This window comes from Peromyscus leucopus, chromosome 20, assembly GCF_004664715.2.
Source record: "Peromyscus leucopus breed LL Stock chromosome 20, UCI_PerLeu_2.1, whole genome shotgun sequence".
Lineage (NCBI taxonomy): Eukaryota > Metazoa > Chordata > Mammalia > Rodentia > Cricetidae > Peromyscus > Peromyscus leucopus.
Window position 1 is genome coordinate 48,351,417 of NC_051080.1, and position 20,033 is coordinate 48,371,449.

At 36.9% G+C, this 20,033-nt stretch overlaps 1 protein-coding gene across 2 annotated transcripts in view; it reads left to right on the forward strand.

Annotated features, from left to right (window-relative positions):
• Zfpm2 (zinc finger protein, FOG family member 2) overlaps positions 1–20,033 on the forward strand; it is a 440,040-nt gene that overhangs the window by 217,185 nt on the left and 202,822 nt on the right. For both annotated transcript variants that reach the window (XM_028879292.2, XM_028879294.2), the window contains one exon: positions 5,479–5,597. In XM_028879292.2, the coding sequence (XP_028735125.1) occupies positions 5,479–5,597 (119 nt within the window). The remainder of the gene's footprint in view (positions 1–5,478; positions 5,598–20,033) is intronic.

Here is a 20,033-nt window from a genome sequence, read left to right on the forward strand (position 1 = left end):
AGCTTCACAACCAGTCAACAGTGAAAATGTTCCAGCCCCCTCATGTGTTCGGCAGACAGCTGTCAAATGGTTAAACCATAAAATAGCAAAGAGCATTGCCATACTTTCACCACCTTGGCTGACTTTGAAAATGTTTCAGAATTTTTGAGCGCTTTTTGAACTCAGCATGACTTCAGGGCTGTCCATGTTTGATACCATGATGTATAATGTTTTCCAACCATGAAGAAAATATAAATATGGGTTCTGAAGCTATAGCCTTCTGCTCTAGTGAGGCCTGATAAACATTTCAAACCAATTCATGTGGTCTGCTTTGAAATTTGGTTATATATTTAAAACTAAGTCTAAACCAATCCCGAGTTTATTTTCAGCAAATGAAATAGGATCTTCTATCATCTCATTTACTTGAACCCCATCCTTTATGAAAGCGGAGCCCACAGTTAAGAGATGTTAAGTAACATACCATACATGCTTATGTTACCAACTTCATGCTGGAATTAGTTGGAGCTGAATTCATCTGATTGTGGAGAGTGATGTGAAAAGGCCCCCATCTTTCCCTTTTTGTGTACTACTATTTTCATAGACTTTTGTTTCTAAAGAGGCATGGAAAGGGATCCTTTTTAGTGGAAAAAAATCATATTGAAAATCCCTTCATAGAAAAAAGATTTGAGGTCATTTCTGGTGACTTAAACTTTTTTTCCCCACCAGTCAATTTATTTTATTTAGTCCTAAAACTGGGTTGATATTTTTAAAGCTGTGGGGTGTTTAGTAGTGGTTTGACTTAACTTCTTTTTTTTTTTAAGTGGAGCTATCATAAGTCTTTGAGTAATCACAGACTTTTAAAAGTATGCATTATCAAGAAGATAAGAGAAACAGCCCACAGCACTAACAATATTATCTTTTACCAAAGTTGATTAGACCGTCCTAAGTGTCTCAGATATTTTCTGTGAACCTACTCAGAATGTTAAAAATAAGGTTTCCTTTTTAAAGAATAGCTGCAAAATATGAACTGGGCAGAGAAATAATGGCTTTATTTTTCTTCTAGCTCTGTCTTTCACAGATGAAGTAGAAGCCATGAAAGCAGTGAGAGGCTGTTCAAATGAAATGTGTGAAAGTTGTCATAGAAAGAGAAGACACACAAGACAATTTTCTGCTAATATTAAAATCAACTTTAAATGTCCTGAAATTGACACCTAGCATATTATGAAAATCTGTACATAATTAATTTTGTTCAATTTCTGTTTTGTAAGTACCACACACCTAGACCATTATCTATCCAGAGATAGTCATTTTAAAATGCTGTAGATCAAGTTGTTGATATTTTTGTTGAGGTGAAAGAAATTATGAAAGAGAAACTACCACTAATAAAGTGGACTCTGAATGCAGTAGGAATATGAGGGAATATTCAGTTTGTTCTTGAGTTCACAGGAACTTCAGGAAGGAAAATAGGTAGGTTTGTGCTTGCTCGTACAACTTTATTAATAGGGTCTGTTAAGACAGTTGTGTGATGGGTGTTTCCTGGGTAGCAGGAGCAGTTCCCAGAATGGGATAGGTACTAAACAGGAGATAAGGAAGAAGGGAAGGGCCTATCCTGACTGGGGAAGAGCAGCAAAGTAGCAGAATCCATCTCTTGGCAGATGCTATGGACAGTCTCCTGGAGGGGCTGAGGTCCCAGCACAGATGCCCCCTTTGAGAGGTCAAAGGGGGGTGACTGCAAGATCTTGTACAAAGGGCTGACTCAGTGATAGTGGAATTTTAATAAGCTTATCCTGACAGGGATGGAGCCTGCAGGGGAACTGGTCAGTCACTTAGTCAGAGTTGACAAAGAAGGTAGAGTTGATAAGAAAGGCAAATCTAGGAGATATGAAGAGAAAGATATGTGAAAATATGAAGTGATTTGGAGAGAAGAGACAGAGCTGTGACCACAGACCTTGGTAGACATTGGGATGCTATGACGCAAAGATCTGGTGACATACTAAATATTGGTTACATACTTTGCATAGCAATAATTTGTTATTGCAATTCCTATTTTTGTGTACAACAACCGAAATTTGAAGCATTAAGTGACTTCCCCTAGCTGGCATTACATTCCCATTATTTTTTTCACTATTCAGCATGGAGCTCTTCTTAAATCTTCATTCCACATTATTCCCTTTCATCCAGAGACTTAGGAACTTCACCTCATCATCCATCATTATTTTCATAATTTGTTTGATCCTTCCTCCATCAAACCGTTACTCAATCCCTTGGCCTCTCAAAAGGCACATGGCTCAAGGTCCATACTCGAAAATTTAAGCCTGAATTTCATCCTTGGAATTTTCTTCTACCTCCTAAAATACAAATAACAACTCACTTCTATCATTTTGCCTATCTGAGGCATACGGACTCCAAAACCTGCACTACATTCCAGGCCCAGGCATCTGTTGTTTGCTCTTTTATGTTTTAGTCTTTCATATTGTCTAGAGCTTAGTCGATATCAAATCAATATTTGTGTAATAAATGAATGAGTGAATTGATGAATGGAGGCATAAAGCAGTGAGCCCCAGATTAGACATGAGTTGGAGCTTTGCTTTTACATTTCCAGTGAACCACCCATTTTAGGACAAGCTGGTTCTAGGACTGGGTTCTATTACTCAGGAGCCTGGTGTTCTTTCTGTCTTTCATGATATAGCCAGGGAAGGGGAAAGGAAACTATTAACACGGACCATCTGAGTTGGAAAACACCTTACTAATTAGTGAGTGCTAATTCTTACTTTAACAGAGACTTTTTAAGGACTCTTCAGCCAGTTATTGGACAGTTTGGGGATAAAAAGCACCTTCTTTTTAGTGCAATAAGAGTTTACACGATGCCTATTAATACCTAAAATAATACCATACTCTGAAGTAACATGCAAGGTAAATATAATTTCCAAACATCAACATTTTATTTTTGTTGTTTCTTGGTACCAAATATATATTAATATCGTATGGTATGCTGTAGCTTTTTATCAACACAATTGCAAATAAATGATTTATTTTTAAACTACTTTGGCAACAGAAAAGAGTTCCTCCGAACTTTAAAACAGCACCTTATTAAGAAAGGAGACTGGCGTTGTCCAATGGCATTGATAATGGTGGTGTCTAATGACAGGGCAAAGATTGAGTTGAGAGCTTGAGCAGTGACTGGGTGGTGTGTAGTAGTCGCATTGCAAACTCACAAAGTATTTGTGGTTTGTTTAAAATTTTAATCATAGAGACATCTGACAACTTAGGAGGTATTTGGGTATTACTTTATGATCTGGCCTGAGTTTCCAGTTCTTGTTCCATGAAAAGACGGTCTTTATTGTTAATCCACAGGTGTAGATAAGAGTCACTATTTGACTGCAGCTGAACCTTTACAAATGAAATATGTCAAAGGCAGAAAGACAGGATGAATTACTTTTTAAAGGGGTTTTCAAAGATTTTCATGATTCCTCTGGTGCCACATAAAAATGGCATGGCTTTTTAAAAAAATGGATAAACATAAGCAGATTTATTTGAAAATAATCCTTATGTACAAACAAAAATTCTTAATTAATATTTAGATGAGAGCATTGTTTTAAACGTAAACACTTGAAAATTTTCAGAATTCTTATCTGAGAGAAATTAGATGTTTTCTCTGTAAATTTAAAAGTTATCCTCAAAGGCTTCAATAAGTGGATAAGCATAGATTGAAAGACATTTTTCACGCTGATTATTTTTTAGCATTAAAATAGATTGCTGGTGGAGCAGGGGGGTCTGACGCAAGGTGTGAAGTTCTTGTCTTGGAAATAGGTTGCTAGCTTTGCGCTGTCGTTGACAAATTTTCCATGGAAGGCTGCTGATTCAAATGTATTAATCCAAGTTATGACTGTACAAGGGTTTAACGACACTTTCAGAGGAAAAGCTCAGAAATGGGTTTGTTATTCCACATGCTGAAAGCCATTTTTACACTTCTATATGCTTCATATAGAAGTTATTCTGTATAAACTTCGGAGTTTAGCATGTCAGCCCTGGTGTTATTTACCATCAAGGCATTCTTCCTGTGAAACTATTTTTGCAGTCCCTTTCCTGGCTACTGGGCATTACTGGTTTCTGCTCTACTCTCCTAAAAAGCATTGAGTATGTATCTATCTTAATTGATTAACTCTTTCATTCTTAGAACAGTTGCCAAGGAGGCGGGGGTTTGTGGAGAGGGGGCTATGCAAATTCAGTCCCTAAGGTTAGAACATGAAATTATTCTGAACATTCTTTTGGAGAAGAAGAGGAGAATTTGTATTTTGTAATGGAATCATTTTAAGCCTTGTACAATATTTTAGTATAGAGAAAGTTTGCATACTTTTGGTTTAGAAAATGAGTAATAATAAGAACACAAAAGATAATACCTGGTATTTAAATAATTCAAAGAGAGTAATAGAAATACTTTTAAAAAATAGGAAGAAATATCATTGAGCTCAGTTTGATGGGGTTGCTTTTGAAAACTGAAGATGGAAGCTATCCTCCATAATATGATCCCACCACAGATATGTGGTAATTAAAGACTGTCATGACTGAGGGCACTGAGTTCTGATTGGAATTTTCCTGTTTCTAATCTGCCTGGCTTTCCATCTATAGTTCTTTTTATTTAACAATCCCTCAATCCCTCATTCTTAAATCTGCTGTTGAATGGGCTGAGAGAAATACCACCAGGAAGCAGGAAACTATACTAGTGACGTAGTGTTTTAAAATGTTGAGAGCTTTGGATAGTCACATGACACAACAGAACTTTGAGGGTAAAAATATTGATTGAACCTCTAATTTGGGAAAGAATTTTTGTTTGTCTTAAACCATGTTCAAGTCATGGGCCTCATTCAGATTTTATTCATTTAGTTTTTTATAGTCACTTATCTATTAACCACATATTCAATTAATTCCTAATACATGAAATGTATGTAACATCTTTACATCTTGTAAATATAAATATAATATAAAGAAGATAGTCTTTAACTGACTGTCCTTACACACAAAACAGTTTTTATGAAAAAGAAATACCATTGCTTATTGCATATGTACCTATTTTATCCATTGAAATTATTAATAATTCCAGAAGATTGCCAACTGTTTTAAGATTCTCTCTAGATAACTGTTATTCAAAAGTTTTGAATCGATGCAAGAATTTTACCCATCATTTATTCTCCAAAGTCTCCTTTCTATTTTGGCATTAGATCAATGCTTTTTAAGGAAATGTTGCTTTTTAAGAATGGCTTCTGTGGATAATGAGTGTGGAAAGTGCAGAAAAGAAACTGGACTGAATTTGAATATCGTTATAATGACAAGCGTTCTTTCTTTAAAGGGTGCCAAGGTCAGTTGGTTTTCAGGGAAGCGTAATTAATTTTTGTTATATGAATCCTGAAAATATTGAATGTGTAGAGCAAAGGCAAAACAGGTGCTATTGTTAGGATGTATGCACGTGTGTTCTAATGGCCCCTGTTCTCACCCCTGCAGGAGAGCTGGAGGCCTTTCAGAGAGATGGGGAACGAAAAATTCAGAGTCGGCAGCAACTTCCGGTGGGAACAACCTGGGGTCCCTTTGCTGGCAAGATGGACTTGAATAATAATTCCTTGGTATGTGGACCTTCTAAGATGGTTGGCTACTCGTTGTCAGGCTTTATCTCTGCTTGTTTCCCGGTTCAATTGGAAAAAAAAAAAAAGTTTGTGTTTTGTCAATTTTATGGATTTCCAAACATTTTCCCAATGGTTTGTCTCTAATATAAAGATAATCCCAAAAGAAATAACTTATTCATGTCTAATGACTGACTAGTGAGGTAACTGATGCTCACTGCTGCTTTGCTGAGCCAGGCTTAGTCTGTTCACATTTAATGATATGCGCAGTCAACTTTCTATTTCAGATGACACAGTTTAAATACCATATATTATAGGTGTGCACAAAGAATAAGAAATAGACAGCTTTGTTATCCTTCCATAATGCTGCCTGGAACTGTAAGGGCAAGGATGAGTGATCAGCATTATAAGTTGCGTTAACTTTTCTATGAAAGTTTTGAGGCCTAAAAGTCATCTGCTTGTTATTATATGGGTACCTGATTTCTCAAGACACCGAAAGGAAGGAAAAACAAGAGGTATAACTTTCCAGGTTCCCACAGCACTGCTTAGTAGATATCTGAGAATTAAGATATTGATCATATTTAAAACTTCCTTCAGATGCCACCACATACCTTCGTCATTTCTCCAACGTTTCTGTCAATAGTTTCTGTCATTAAAATGATACCTGACGTTCATTCATGGAAGAGTGAAGGTTTTCCCATTTGTTATATCAAAATGATATCTATATTAAAATGCAATGATTTATCAACCTCTATATCACTGTCAGTACACATGCAGGATGGTGGCTTCATAACATTTTACCTTCTGTTAAATTGTGGTGCATGGAAAATAAACCTGTTTATGAAAGTCTAACTTCTCATTGCTACCTATAGGGCATCGTTTTGTGGTTTGAACACTCCTCTACCATTGCAAAGCCATTTTATGCCATGTTTAATATTTTTAAATAATTCAGTTTATATATTTGAAGCATCCAATAGTTCTGATACTATCTGAGTTGTATGAATCCTCTGTGGTACCAGATCAGCTGTGCCTAATTATCAATTATCCTCTATAGAAATACCTTACTACCTCAGTTTATACTTTTTAGAGCCTAAATCTCTAGTTATGTGCTCTATTAGAGGCAACACCTTTTATTATAAAATTGAAATATTTCACTACAGTGCACTTTTAAAATATTTTGAAAACATTTTATCTTCCAGAACTTAATCTGATTTTATGTCATTAAATGCAACCTACACTATTACAGTACCATACTGATCATTGCATAGCAAAGACTAATATATAATGATGCTTATTTACTTCTAGACTAGAGTGTATAAACTTGAGCATTGATTAGCTCATTTACCCCTCCTAACAAGTCTGTAAATCTGCTGTATTTCAATTTTTGGTTTCATAGATGAGAAGACAAAAGTTCTGGCTGTTGATTCCAGGACTTTGAAGTCTTCCCACGCTGCCTCTTCAGTAGAATATCTACAGTATATTTTTAACATGATAAAAATTTTTGCATAGATGCCAAATTTATAAAAATAAAAGAAAAAAGCAATAATGACAGAATTTTGTTGATTTGTTTTGTTTGCTTTATGTTTGGCAAAATGTTGCTTTTGGTACAGTTTGTAATTAGTCAAATATTTGTTCAATTTTATTGCATCTTTAGAATTTGGACAGTACTTCAATATGTTTTTTTAATAACATGAAGACAAAATTTCCTTATCAAAAATATATAGCTTACTAGCCCTTTCTTGCCCATCTTTGAACCAAATTTGAGCTAGAACACTCGTTTAAATTGCTTGTTTGCCAACTGATGTAATGTTACTCAGACTCATGATGTTGGCTCAGGAGATTCAGCACACTAATTAATCCAACACAGTAATTAATTGAGTCGCCATGCCAGATGTCAAATCCTTTTTATATCTTTCAAGTCTCCATCTTGAAGTACATTAAAAATATGCCACCTTCTGTGGGAAGCCTTTGCCGACCAGGCATTTGTATGTATATAGGATATTCCAAGAAAAATCCTCCTCTGTATAGAAAAACACAAAAGCTGATTCGACAAGAAGTTATTCCTGGAATAATACAATGCACTGAATGTATAAATAGGTTTTTGCTTACCAATAGCTTCTTATCTTGGTAGATGCTTCACACTGTAAAGGTTTGTTAATAGCAGCTGCAGCAGAGTAAATGCATGTATTGGGCCGGGAATACTTCATATGAGAGAAAACAATAGTTATCTCTGTAATAAAGTATTGCAGAAGAGAAGACTGGCACTTCAGGAAGTTAAATAATTAGCTCCCGAGCAATTATTTGATATTATAACTTAGGTTGTAATCTAGGAAATATTGTCCATAATGTAGGAATAGTAATACTTGGCTTATAAAGACTTTGAGACTAAATGAGGACAAATGCTTGAATTATCAACAGATATTTGCCCATTATTAGTCCGTCTTCTGTACAAATGCATCTATTGCAATCCAGCACATTAAAAGTTTCACAGATTCCCCACCCCAGACTAAAGCATGAAAGACTGTTGATGTTGGTGTTTAGGCCATTAACATGTTTAAATTTAGCTCTTTTGTCAAGTGATTATGATTTTTCATAGAAGCAGAACCAAGAGGATGTGTCTGAACATAGAGACTTATTGTAAGCATTTGGATCAAGCAAGAAGGGGGCTTTGTAAGTCCAAAGTTGTTATTGTGGGTTGGTAAACTGAGGCCCAGAAGAGTACAAAGGTTGTAGTTTTCTTGTACCAGGAGAAGTCTATCTACTTTTTATATTTAGACTTTTGGTTTGTTGATAGAGTTTTTTCTTTGCTCAAAGTTCATTAATTTAAATGTTAATTCTGGTTAAACACATCTTCTGAGTTAACACATAAAGTTAACAATCCCAGGTTTTGGAAGTCCATGACATTTTGTGACTCTCCATTTTCTGATTTGTAACATTATGCCCCTCAAGGAATTGCTTGCCAGTAAATGAACATATACTTATTTCCAACATTTTAATATTACACAATAACATAAAGTGCTCTTGTTGTTCCTTATACCTGGTGCTCTGGAAGTCGTGTAACTTCACTGAGAATATAAAAGACAAACAACAGAGTAGATTTTTAAGTTAACTTTAAATTCTGACCAATCTCTGCCTTGAAGAGGGAAAGTCTATATATTATCTATATTATCTCTTTGATGATTTTTATATCCTTCCAAGTATAAAGATCTTTCTAAACTAAATCTCCCATTAGTATTAGTACATGGTAGTTACTAATATCATCAAAGATCAAGAATTATTTAAAAGTTTGAGTGTTCATAACTTAAGTGGCCTTTGCATTCTCTTGCTTGTGAACGCATCAGCTGTCAAAAGCTAACTATCTGACTCGAGTCAACCCATTGTGGGAATGATTTCATGTGCATCCTTAATTCAATAGAACAAAAATACAGAGTTCCATATTGTCACATAATATTAAACTTATCATGACCTGATAAATTCAATCGTGAAAATTGATGGAGAAATCTCATTTCATTCTGTTCAACCAGAGTAGGAAAATTGCTTGATTTTCATTTGTAACATCAAATTCTTCAAACAGGCAGCGCATATATGAAGGGTTCATGCTATTGACCTAATAACAAAACGATGCTTATATTAAATATTGTAAAAGTTTCAGAGTAGTTATTATCATAAGAATTTGATAGAAAAATGAATTATCAATTTTTGATCCATATCATTATGATCCTAATTAGCAGAGGCCTCCATTTCTCCTCTTTCTCCTCTTTTATAAAATTCCATCTCTTCTGACACTGATTTTTAAACCCATTCTTTGCTAGTGTTCTCCAGTTTCATTCCATCATACACTGTTGCAAACATATCCATACCTGTACCACTCCAGCACTCATTGCTGTAGACAAAGGTTGCTTAGTGGAACACTTGGTTATTTCTGTTTGTTTTCTACATGTAGACATTTTGCAGACCCTGAAGCAAGTTCCTTGCAGGCCCGGCAAACTGAAAGTCTTAGAGATTTCACATTCTGAATGACAGTCTTCAACTAGTGATGATAAGTACAAGTTGACTGATAAACCCATGCTTCTTCATTTCTCTATAGAATTTGAGGTCTCATCTATACTGTCATGTAAAATTTGTCAATGAAATTGGCTGTTGACAACCATATATAACTCCTCTCCAAGGAGATCCAACACCTTCTTCTGTCCTCTACGGGCAGCAGGCACCCACGTAGTGCACAGATATACATGCAGGCAAAATACTCATATGCATAAATAATAAAACAAATAAATGTAAAAAGAGATACAGTAAACAAAATTTAAAAGCAGTATTCAAATAAACATTGAGACTCTAGAGGACAGAGATTTATCGAATCTTTATTATTCCATTTGGACACCCACCATTGGTACATAATAAGCATTCAATAAATGCTTTTAAAAGCCCAAATACCATACAGTGGAATGAACTAACCAGGACATTCTCACTGATATCCACCAATGTCTTCCCAGCCTTGACATATCGATGATAGAATTGATAATTTTGCTGAAGCAAGGCTCTGTGTGGTATCTCAGGCTTTTCCACTGGTGTTGACATTGTGAATGATAGCTTCCTTTTTAATATTCATTTTCATCAGAGCTCAGTATTGCTATATTTTCTCTCGGAGCTTTGGCTCTTTTTAATTTAACTGTGCATGGTTCCCCAAACACTTCTGGCCTTTCTTCTCTTCTCCCTCTGTTCCCAGTGCCTCAGGGAGCTTATCCACTTGTAAAGCGTCAGATACTAATTTACAAATGACATTTAAACAAAAATCTCTAACCTTGGCTTTTTACACTTTCTCTAATATAGTGTATTTCCACTCCTTTCTGTACCTTGCCCACTAGCCTTTCCCACTAAATTCCTCCAGCCCAGTAGTCATGAGGAGGGTTTGCTACCACCTTTACGAACAGTCTTCCTGTTCTCCCTTGCCTCCATCATTCAGTTCCCTCTGATCTTAGCTTTGCATCCCCTTTCCTGTCTCATCTCTACTCCATTGTTCCCGTTCCTCTCTCATCTCAAATGCTTGTTCACACATGGGAGCCCAAATCCACCCTTCTTTATTTTTCTCTGGAACTACACCCTTTCTTCTCCCTCTCCGTTAGAGTCAGCTCGCCATTTCCAGTGTTCTCCTTTTCACATCCTCCTTTTCAGATCCCCATTCTTTTCTTTCTGATCCTGACGCTGCTTTAGCTACACCTCTGTCACATGCCCCTTGATGATGACATTCTTTCTTTCAGTTGCTCTCTGTGCCTTCTGTCTTTCTCATCATTTAACATCTAGATCACTGTGTGCCCTAAATCACAGTGGTTCCTAACTCTAGTGCTTCCAATCCTGAAGTGTGCAAAAAGAATTAAACTGGTAAAGCCTAGGGCAGGTCCTCCTGGTTTCACCTTTACAGCTTTGACTGCTTGTCTACATGGAGACTCCCATTCCTGGAAACTGCCTGCAGGGTCCTGCCAGGGTAGATACCGTTTCCTCCATATCTGTGCATCATCTGGCTGTCCTTTCTTAGCATGGTTGAATCCCTTTGTTTCCTCTCCTTCCCCTCTTCATTGCAGTCATCTCAGTTCTACTTGCTCTGTTCAAGGTTGTCTTTGCTGAAAACTTTCCATGAAGTCTCCATTCCGGAAAGATATACCCTTCTAAGGATTTCCACTTTGCTCTCTTTGCTAGGATTGGGGTACTTTCCACATGATTTGCCCTCTCACTGAGCTCCTTATCTAATGTTTATTTTTAAATCCTTTCTGTGCCCATCTATAGTAAGGGAAACAAGGGGATAGACAAACAGAACCTTGAAATAAGTGAAGCGCAGAATTGTGGGCACTTCCTCTTCTTCAGGATTAGCACACCCCATTCCAGATTGTACACCCATTCAACATCTGCTCTAGTCCTGCTTCACCTGCTCAATTTAGCAGCCCAGTTACCACAGTAAAGGTGCTCTTTCGCCATTTGTGTTTATACAGTTATTTTGTATTTTAAGTTCATTTAAGTGAAAGTTTCCATAGAATGAGGTAAGTACATCTATTTCTCAAGTCTGCACCTAGGAGGGAGATGTGCTCCTGGTGATTTCTTGATAGATAAACTTCAGTGTAATACCTAACAACCTTTTGAGACAGGAAGGAGGAGCTGCTGTGCCACTGAGGCAATTAAGATTTATTTACAACAGAATCAGTCTTATCCCTCACTAGGACATGGGTGCAGGCCAAGAAGGTGTTCTGTTCCACCATGCTTTCTGTGAAGTCACATCCAGCATCTCACTTTCCAGTGACAAACCATCTGGGAAATTCCATCTGTCTCTGCTTGGAAACTGAGGTGGCAGTCTCCCACTGTGAGCAATTTTCTATTAACTTCTTGGATAAGATCAGTCAGATTTATACTGAATTGATGGGAACCATAAGAGCAGGGTTGTTCCAAGAGAAGACAAATGTACTGATTCCTCTAATTGGGCTTCAGCCAGTTTCGTTCAAGGATGCCCTCAGGTTCTATTAGTGCACTGACTTGTGACCTTTTTAATTGTACCCTTTCCTCTTGGGAAGCATTGGGGAAATACATTATTGATGGAGGTTGTAGGTTTGTCTCTTAGGGAGGGCAAGATCCTGCCTTCTCTTATACTGTATCTGCTATGTGGAGAATAATGGAAACTGAGTGGACAGGGAAGCTCTCAGGAAGACATGAAGCAGGACAGTTAAGGTAGCAGAGCCTTGGAAATGATTCACTTTCTTTCTAGAATGACTGGGTTTTTTTGGTTTTTACGAGTGCAAAGTGGTCAAAAAGAGGAAATAAGCTAGTGTGGAGGCCTCAGAAATTAAAGATATATAAAATATATAAAATATAAGCATGAAAGTAGGAAACTGAAACATCAAATAACACTTTAGGAGCCTATAGAAGCTAGATTATTCATCTGCAATTTAATCTGAAGAGACTCCTTCCATTGTGATGAAGGTAGCATTATGGTGTTGACAACACATGGAATTAGATTGTCTTCTGACGCAGTAACAGACCAGAAGCATAAATTGTACATTTCCTGAAAATTATTACCTGCTCCCAAAACACAGTTTTTATGTATAGCTTCACTCTGTGCTACCTTTATCTCCTTTTGACATAATTTTTCTTCTGATGATAGTCTTTGCATGTTCTCTATGTTTGTACTTAGAATTTTGAAATTTGGGGATCCAATGGCACAATTCCTTGTCATTTCTCTACAGTTTGTGGTTTTATGCACATACATACACACGTTGTCTCATATAGTTCAGACAGAACCCAAACTCTTCCTGTAGCCTAGCTAGCTTTAAATTCTGATTTTGCATTCTTTCTGCCTCACTTCCCAAATGTTGGGGTTATACCTATGTACCAACACACCTGGTTTCATAATCTGAAGTTTAAACACATTTTCCTACTTGCGTTATGATGTATGACTCAAACTATTTATGGATACTTACAAAAATTAGTTTTTCCTTTTCATTTTTTTTATTTTTCTAGAAACCAAGAAGAATTTTATTGAAGATGATCTCATAGGGTTATTGAGATGCATACAACTGTTATGCTGTTGAGATTATTAACATCCCAAAGGATGAGCTGTTCACATAATGATAATGTGAACTGCACTGGAAGTGTGTGTCTCAAGTTGAGGCTGGTGACAAGTGCCACCTCCTAGAATTTAGGCATGAGAGATGCAAGCTGGCTGTTCATTCACATTGGGAGCTGTCATGTGTGCTGTATTTTTCTCAACACTGGGGCGACATACATGAGTTTTCTTATTAAAGACACCCTTGTTACTGTCCTTTCTCAGCTTGCCAACTGCAGTCACTGTGAAGGTCTGGGCTGTGAGGAGATAGATATATAAAGCCCTGACTGCCTAGAGAAAGGTTTTTGTCCTTCTAGATAATGAGAAAGTAGTTTGCAAAGTGTACTCTATTGTCTCCATGTTATAAATTATAGAACATAAATTATTAAAAAGATGTGGATTTTGTTTTGGAAGAAAGGTAAAAATGAGATGTTGTGGGGGGTGTTTGTGTGCAAAGTTGGATAAAAATGTGTTCTATTCTTTATGTAGTTAGAATATTTTTGTGGGTTTTTCTACTTCAAGTTTTGAAAGGAGTTCCATTTTACATATTTTAAAACTGTTATTTCTGCCTGGTGATAATAGATAACCCTCTGAGTTATGAGGAATTACCAATATTCTTAACTTAGCATAACATATTCAGCAATTTGAAGATGATACCTGTGGGAAAGTAGACAAGAAAGCATTTTGTACTCCTTCGGTTTGGTTTTAAAATTGAAATTGTTACAGAATAGTTCTCTCTAAATCTTATAACACATTAAACTCTGCTGTTAATTTACCTGACCACTAGGAGATCCCAAGGTGGCCTAAACCAAGTATTATGGTTTAGCTCTATCTGTCTGTTGGCATGGATCATCTCTGTTATTGCTTATCTGACAGAGGCAAGCCTGTGCCTCTGTCCACACCACTCCTACAAAGCACTGGGTTAATGATGCATTATGAACTAGGGGCAAACATCTCCTGTACACTTATACTATGGTAAAAACAACATCGATTTTATCAAGTACTTTCATCAAGTATGTTTTATATAAAATAATGGAGGAATTCTGTTCTGGAGGCTAACATTTCATTTTTAGAATTTGTATGTACTTATATTTCTATATTACATTGTATTTATTGTGTGCACATGTGTGGAATGGAAGCAGTTTTGAGAAGATGGGAAGGACATCTTTGGGAGTCTGTTCTCTGTTTTAGTCATTTGGGCCTCTGGAATGCACTCAGGTCGGCAGGCTTGTCTGTAAGTGCCTTTACCTGCTGAGTCATCTCACTGGCCCTAATTTTTAGGTTAAGTGTTGAATTTAAAACTTTGTTTTCTTATTCCTCTACTTTCACTGAATTCAGCTTTCTTCATAAGACTCACTGGCCCAGTCTGACCCAACTGCATTTACTTATTTCTAATAACTTTTTTTATATTCTCAGTGCCATTTCATATCACTTTATTTAGAGGAACTAAGAGTTAAACATAAGAATATATATTCAAATCTGTGGTTTATGTATTTGTTTATTTTTCTCCCCCTTTTTTTCTCCAATTCTATTTCTGACTACCTTGTGTCACTGGCATAGTGACTCTCACAAGCCAGGGTGACAGATGTTCCTTGGTGTCATTTGAAGGCTTAACCAGTGGAGGATTTGGGTACTAGCTCACTTAAGTGGCTGCTGATTCAGCTCCTGACCTAGTGAGCTTCTCTACAGGGCAGATGACTCCATGGTGGCTGGCATCCATGTGGGCAGGAAAATGAGGTAACGAGAGAGGGGTCCACGGTAGAAGCACAGTGCATTTGTAACCTATCTTAAGAGTGACATACCATAATCTGCTGAGTTCTGTTCCTCAGGTCTAGCCTACCCGGAAGGGCACTGAGCTAAACAAGGGCTCGCAACTGAAAAGGAGGCATCTCTGGACCCCTCAGACTCTGCCTGCTGCAGAAGGCAATTTGCATAAGTAGTTACTTGACCTTTGTCTGGAGGAGAACTTTCAAACACTAGGAGCAGTAGAAGAAATTACAAAAGAAAATTCAATTAATTTGAACAGAAGGAAAGAGATTATGTCTTATAAATTATCATAACCAAAATCAAACATTCATCAGTTAAAGACACTTGTGAAAATAGGATATATTTTGTTCTTATTTCTGTAGGTAAATATGATATTCCCACAAAAAGTGATCAACGGGTCCTATATTTGAATACTAATTCTGCAGGTAAAGAAAACTGAGTTAAAATACAGGTGCTAGGGCGATGTCTCAATATTTCAAAACACTGGCTGCTCCTCCAGAGAGTCCAATTCCAACTGTAACTGGAGTTATAGTTCTGGAGTTATAGAACCTTCTATTCTAGTCTCCACAGGTACCTGCACAAATGTGGTGTGTGCACGCATGTGCACACACACACACACACACACTATATATATATATATATATATATATATATATATATATATATATATATATATATATGCTTAAATGTGTATATGAAGCATGGTATTGCAATTAGAAATACAAGATAGTCTTTGGTCATATCTTCTTTGGTCATTTTGAGAAACATTAACATATTGTAAGTATTAGACATCAGATAGGACATATGGGAAAGCGCTCATGATGGAGTCCGAATAGCCCGATTCTAGTCTTGTCTGTTATTACTCAAAGTAGCTGTGTTCTTTTGGTTAATAACATATCCTCTTAGTTTTCTTGTTTATAAAAGAGGAGTTATTATACCAGACTTACATCATGCAGTTGGTTTAAAATGATATAAAATTATATGCATTTAGTCACTTTGAAAACTATACAGCTTGCGATGTGATGTGAACCTGCATTACTTTTTATTATGTCTGTGAATAGGGAGTTGATTCTTCATCCTCTTACCTCTTTAGGAAGTACATACAGCCCTTTCCACTTCTGCCCTCTATCTGAGTGTCCTTAACAGGGGCTTCATTGTCATCCTATGAATGCATCTCTATGCGCATGCACTCACATTAATTTGTACACATGTGGTCATTAGAGTTATTGATTAGCTGCTGTGAATCTTCTGAGGCTCTCAATATACAACTTTGAGAAGGACAAAGTATGCATTTAGAGCATTTACCATCTAAGTAGACAATTATTGCAAAATCAGAGGATAAAAAACACATAATTTTAGAAAGAGAAAGGTTGAGCTGTCAAACTACTTGACTTCATTGTGCTTCCTTTTAGTGGGAAGTTATGCCTTAAAAAGCATTTCTTGCCGGGCGGTGGTGGCGCACGCCTTTAATCCCAGCACTCAGGAGGCAGAGGCAGGCGGATCTCTGTGAGTTCGAGGCCAGCCTGGGCTACCAAGCGAGTCCCAGGAAAGGCGCAAAGCTACACAGAGAAACCCTGTCTCGAAAAACCAAAAAAAAAAAAAAAAAAAAAAAAGCATTTCTTGAGTGTGTGATTGGGGATTCCTAACAGTTTGAAAAAGTAATTTACCCTGTGTGACTTGCTATTGAGGTAGGTTTGTATTTAAAGTGTTAGCTCAACTTTTTTCGTTATCTATTGAGTTTAGAGCTCAGAACAGAAAGAAAGCAAATATTGCCATCGTGTTTCAGACAGCAACACATGATGAACTGAGAAGAATTGGTACAGAGCTCAAAAAAAGCAAAGGCATTTCACAGGTAGATTAAGAAGTCAACCATACAGCATTTGTTCATCATGACTCTGTATATAGAAGCACAGGCAGTGTACCATGGGCAGGAGTTTCTCTTGTGTTCATTATCTCTGTGTCTCTGTCTCTCCATCTTTGTCTCTCTCTTCTCTCTTCTGGTCTCTCTCTGTACCTATGTATCTATATATCTATCTATATCTATGTATCTATCTATCTATCTACCTATCTATCTATCTCTATCTATCTATCTATCTTTATCTATTCTCTCTCTCTCTCTCTCTCTCTCTCTCTCTCACGTGTGTGTGTGTGTGTGTGTGTGCGCGTGCGCGCGCGCGCGCGCGCGCGCATGTGTGTGAATGATTTTTGTCATTTGGCATAGATTAACTAATCATGTCCCTATTGCACTGATTTAAGTCTCAGGTGTGGCATTGGCATACTTCTTTGGAAACTGGTGCTACTCAGGCACATGTAGACTATCCATCCATCAAAGGTACTCTGTGATGTCCACATATGCAGCTAACATGATTACCATAACCTTAGTGCATACAGAATTAACGTTCTTCAGGTACACCAGTAACAACATGGTAGTATTTGCACTCTGAGGACCTTTAGACGTGGCAAACAAAGGTGGTCCTTTTCCTGAATATTTCAACAAAGGAATCTAGGCAGTTTTACTCCTACTGCATTCCTTCATAACTTAAAAAAGAAATACCCATTGACACCCACTGAAGGAAAGAGACATTTACAGAAGTGCCCCATCTGCTCATACTTCAGGAGAGGGGGCTAGGAGGAGAAGTGGGGGGGGGCGGTGAAAGTCAAGCAGTGGCCCATGCTATTCCTTCATTAATCACATGGAGGCATTCTGAAAAATGTTTCTCCTTGGTTGTAGCCATCTTTTTTTTTTTTTTTTTTTTTTTTTTTTTTTTGGCGTTAATCTGCACCCTGTGGCAGGGTTTTGTGAGGGGAAACAATGAGCATTTCTGTGCCACTCTTTTCTCCCAATTGTTGCAGGCCCTGTCAGAAGGCTCTGAGGATGATGCAGGTCTGTATCAGCGTGATAAGGGAAAAGAGGATTCTGGATGGCTTTGGAGAGACTCTGTGGGGGTAGAGTGTGCTATTTTGGACTAGACAAGCTATGGAATACAGCAGAGGCCCTTAATGGGATCCCAAGTGTTCTGAGCCAAACCTTGTGCTTCTTCTTGAAGTTTTTCTAATAAAATATTTTGATGGCAAAAAATTATGTGTCTGTCAGAGGGGCCAAGGTTCAAGGTGCTGTTTTAAGTCATTTTCCCCATAATCTTTGATTAGTTAATCTAGGCCAAATGACAAAAATAGTCTCTCTCTCTCTCTCTCTCTCTCTCTCTCTCTCTCTCTCTCTCTCTCTCTCTCTCTCTCTCTCTCCCTGTCCAGGGACACATGAGGTCACTTTTAATCTGCTAAGAGAGTTTCAGCTATTGGCATCATGGACTCTGTGTGAGTGACCAGTGTGTTTTATGTACTGTAGGTTCTCATTTTGTAGCTACATGAAGTACGAAGCTATCATTTATAATGCTGATTCCATTTTGGCAGGCTTTTGGATACCCATATGGTTCAGTTAATCTTTTTTGGAGCCTAAATGTACCTTTGTTATTTATTGGGATTTTTGAAAGGGGACAAATGTGAAATTTTTTTTTGCTCTGGATTTAAAAAGTACACATTAAATGTTTCAAAAATAATTCATAAAGCTAAGAGAATTCCAATGAGTTTAGAGGGAGAGCTGCTGCTTGTTGGTCAGCTAAAATAAAAGTACTCCTAACAATAAAGGGGGAAAAATAGACATATGTTGCTCCAGAAACACAGAAGCAATATTTTAGAAAAACATAATAATATTATTTATGGTAGAAATTGATATTAAGTTAAAATGATCATATCTTTAAGCATCTTCAAGCATATAGATACTGGGATTATTTTCTTTTGTTCATCTTGCTATGGATCTAGTTTATGAATAAAAGTGAAGATGCAGAAAACTCAAAACCCTAGTGATCATCAGATGGACAGGTGATAGGCAGTTACCTCATGGTGTGATACCCTGCACTTCCTGTGCTCAGTTAGGGAAGCTCATCTACCTTTGGGTGAACAACCATGTTAAGACCCTACGCTGAGGGTACCAGAGAGAGCTACTCCCTCCTCAACTCAAATGTCCTTCTTTGTTGAGCTTACTTCTGTTAGTTCAGATGCCTTTTGGTAAAACTATCATCTGTGAATAAAAAAGAAGGCAGAAGAAAAGACAAACTCATAGGTGTCCATTCAAAGCCCAAGTTTTTCTCCCTGTGAAAGTTCTAGAAAGAAGGGTAGATGTTTGTGGACAATAATATTCATCCCGTGCATCGTTTATGTGGTCACTCACACTCCCTTCAGATTACTTTTTTAAGTTGGACTAGCATGGCTGTTAGCTAGACATTCACAAGTGGTTACTTAAGGGTCTGGATGAAAAGAATAGAGATAGATCTGATTATACTGATAGCCTAATTACCCCACCCCCACTCCCATCCCTAGCCACACATGCATTACTCTACGTGCGTGCGTGCATAGTGATATGTTACTATATCTTCTTTGCAGTTAAGTCATAGGTGAGTGAAACTATTATGTGCATACTTTCGTAATTATTGTTGTAGTTACCCCTTGCCACACTGGCCAGCAGTTTAATAAGTAAAATCTATTCTTTTTTCTATGATAGATAATTGTGATAAGAGTCATAAAGGAAAGCTTGACTCAATATTTATTATGTCCTGTAAGTCAGAAACTCTGCTGAAATGGAGGGGCACAGAGGTCTGAATTCTCATCAAACAGAATTACTTCTTGTATGTTTATTGAGTATATCTAAATTCTATCCACCACTTTCATCTAGTGCTTTAAAAAAAAAACACGTGGATGAAAGCATGCACACACATGTGTAATGAATAATTAGTTTTCAGGACAGCATATAAAATAAAAAATAATAACTATATTTTATTTTATTTCTATTCTTTCTTAAGTAAAACGGTCTCACAAAGTAAAAAATTTGTTGTATACAATTATATAAAATTGTATATACAATGTATATACAATATACAATACAAAGTATACAATTGTTGAAAGATATGTAAACTTTTCAATATTTTTCCACCAAAGTTAAGCAATATTATAAACAGTAATACTTCTCATATGTTTTCTGGGAACTGGATTATTTTAGATCACAGACAAAGGCAATATTGCTAAGTTATCAC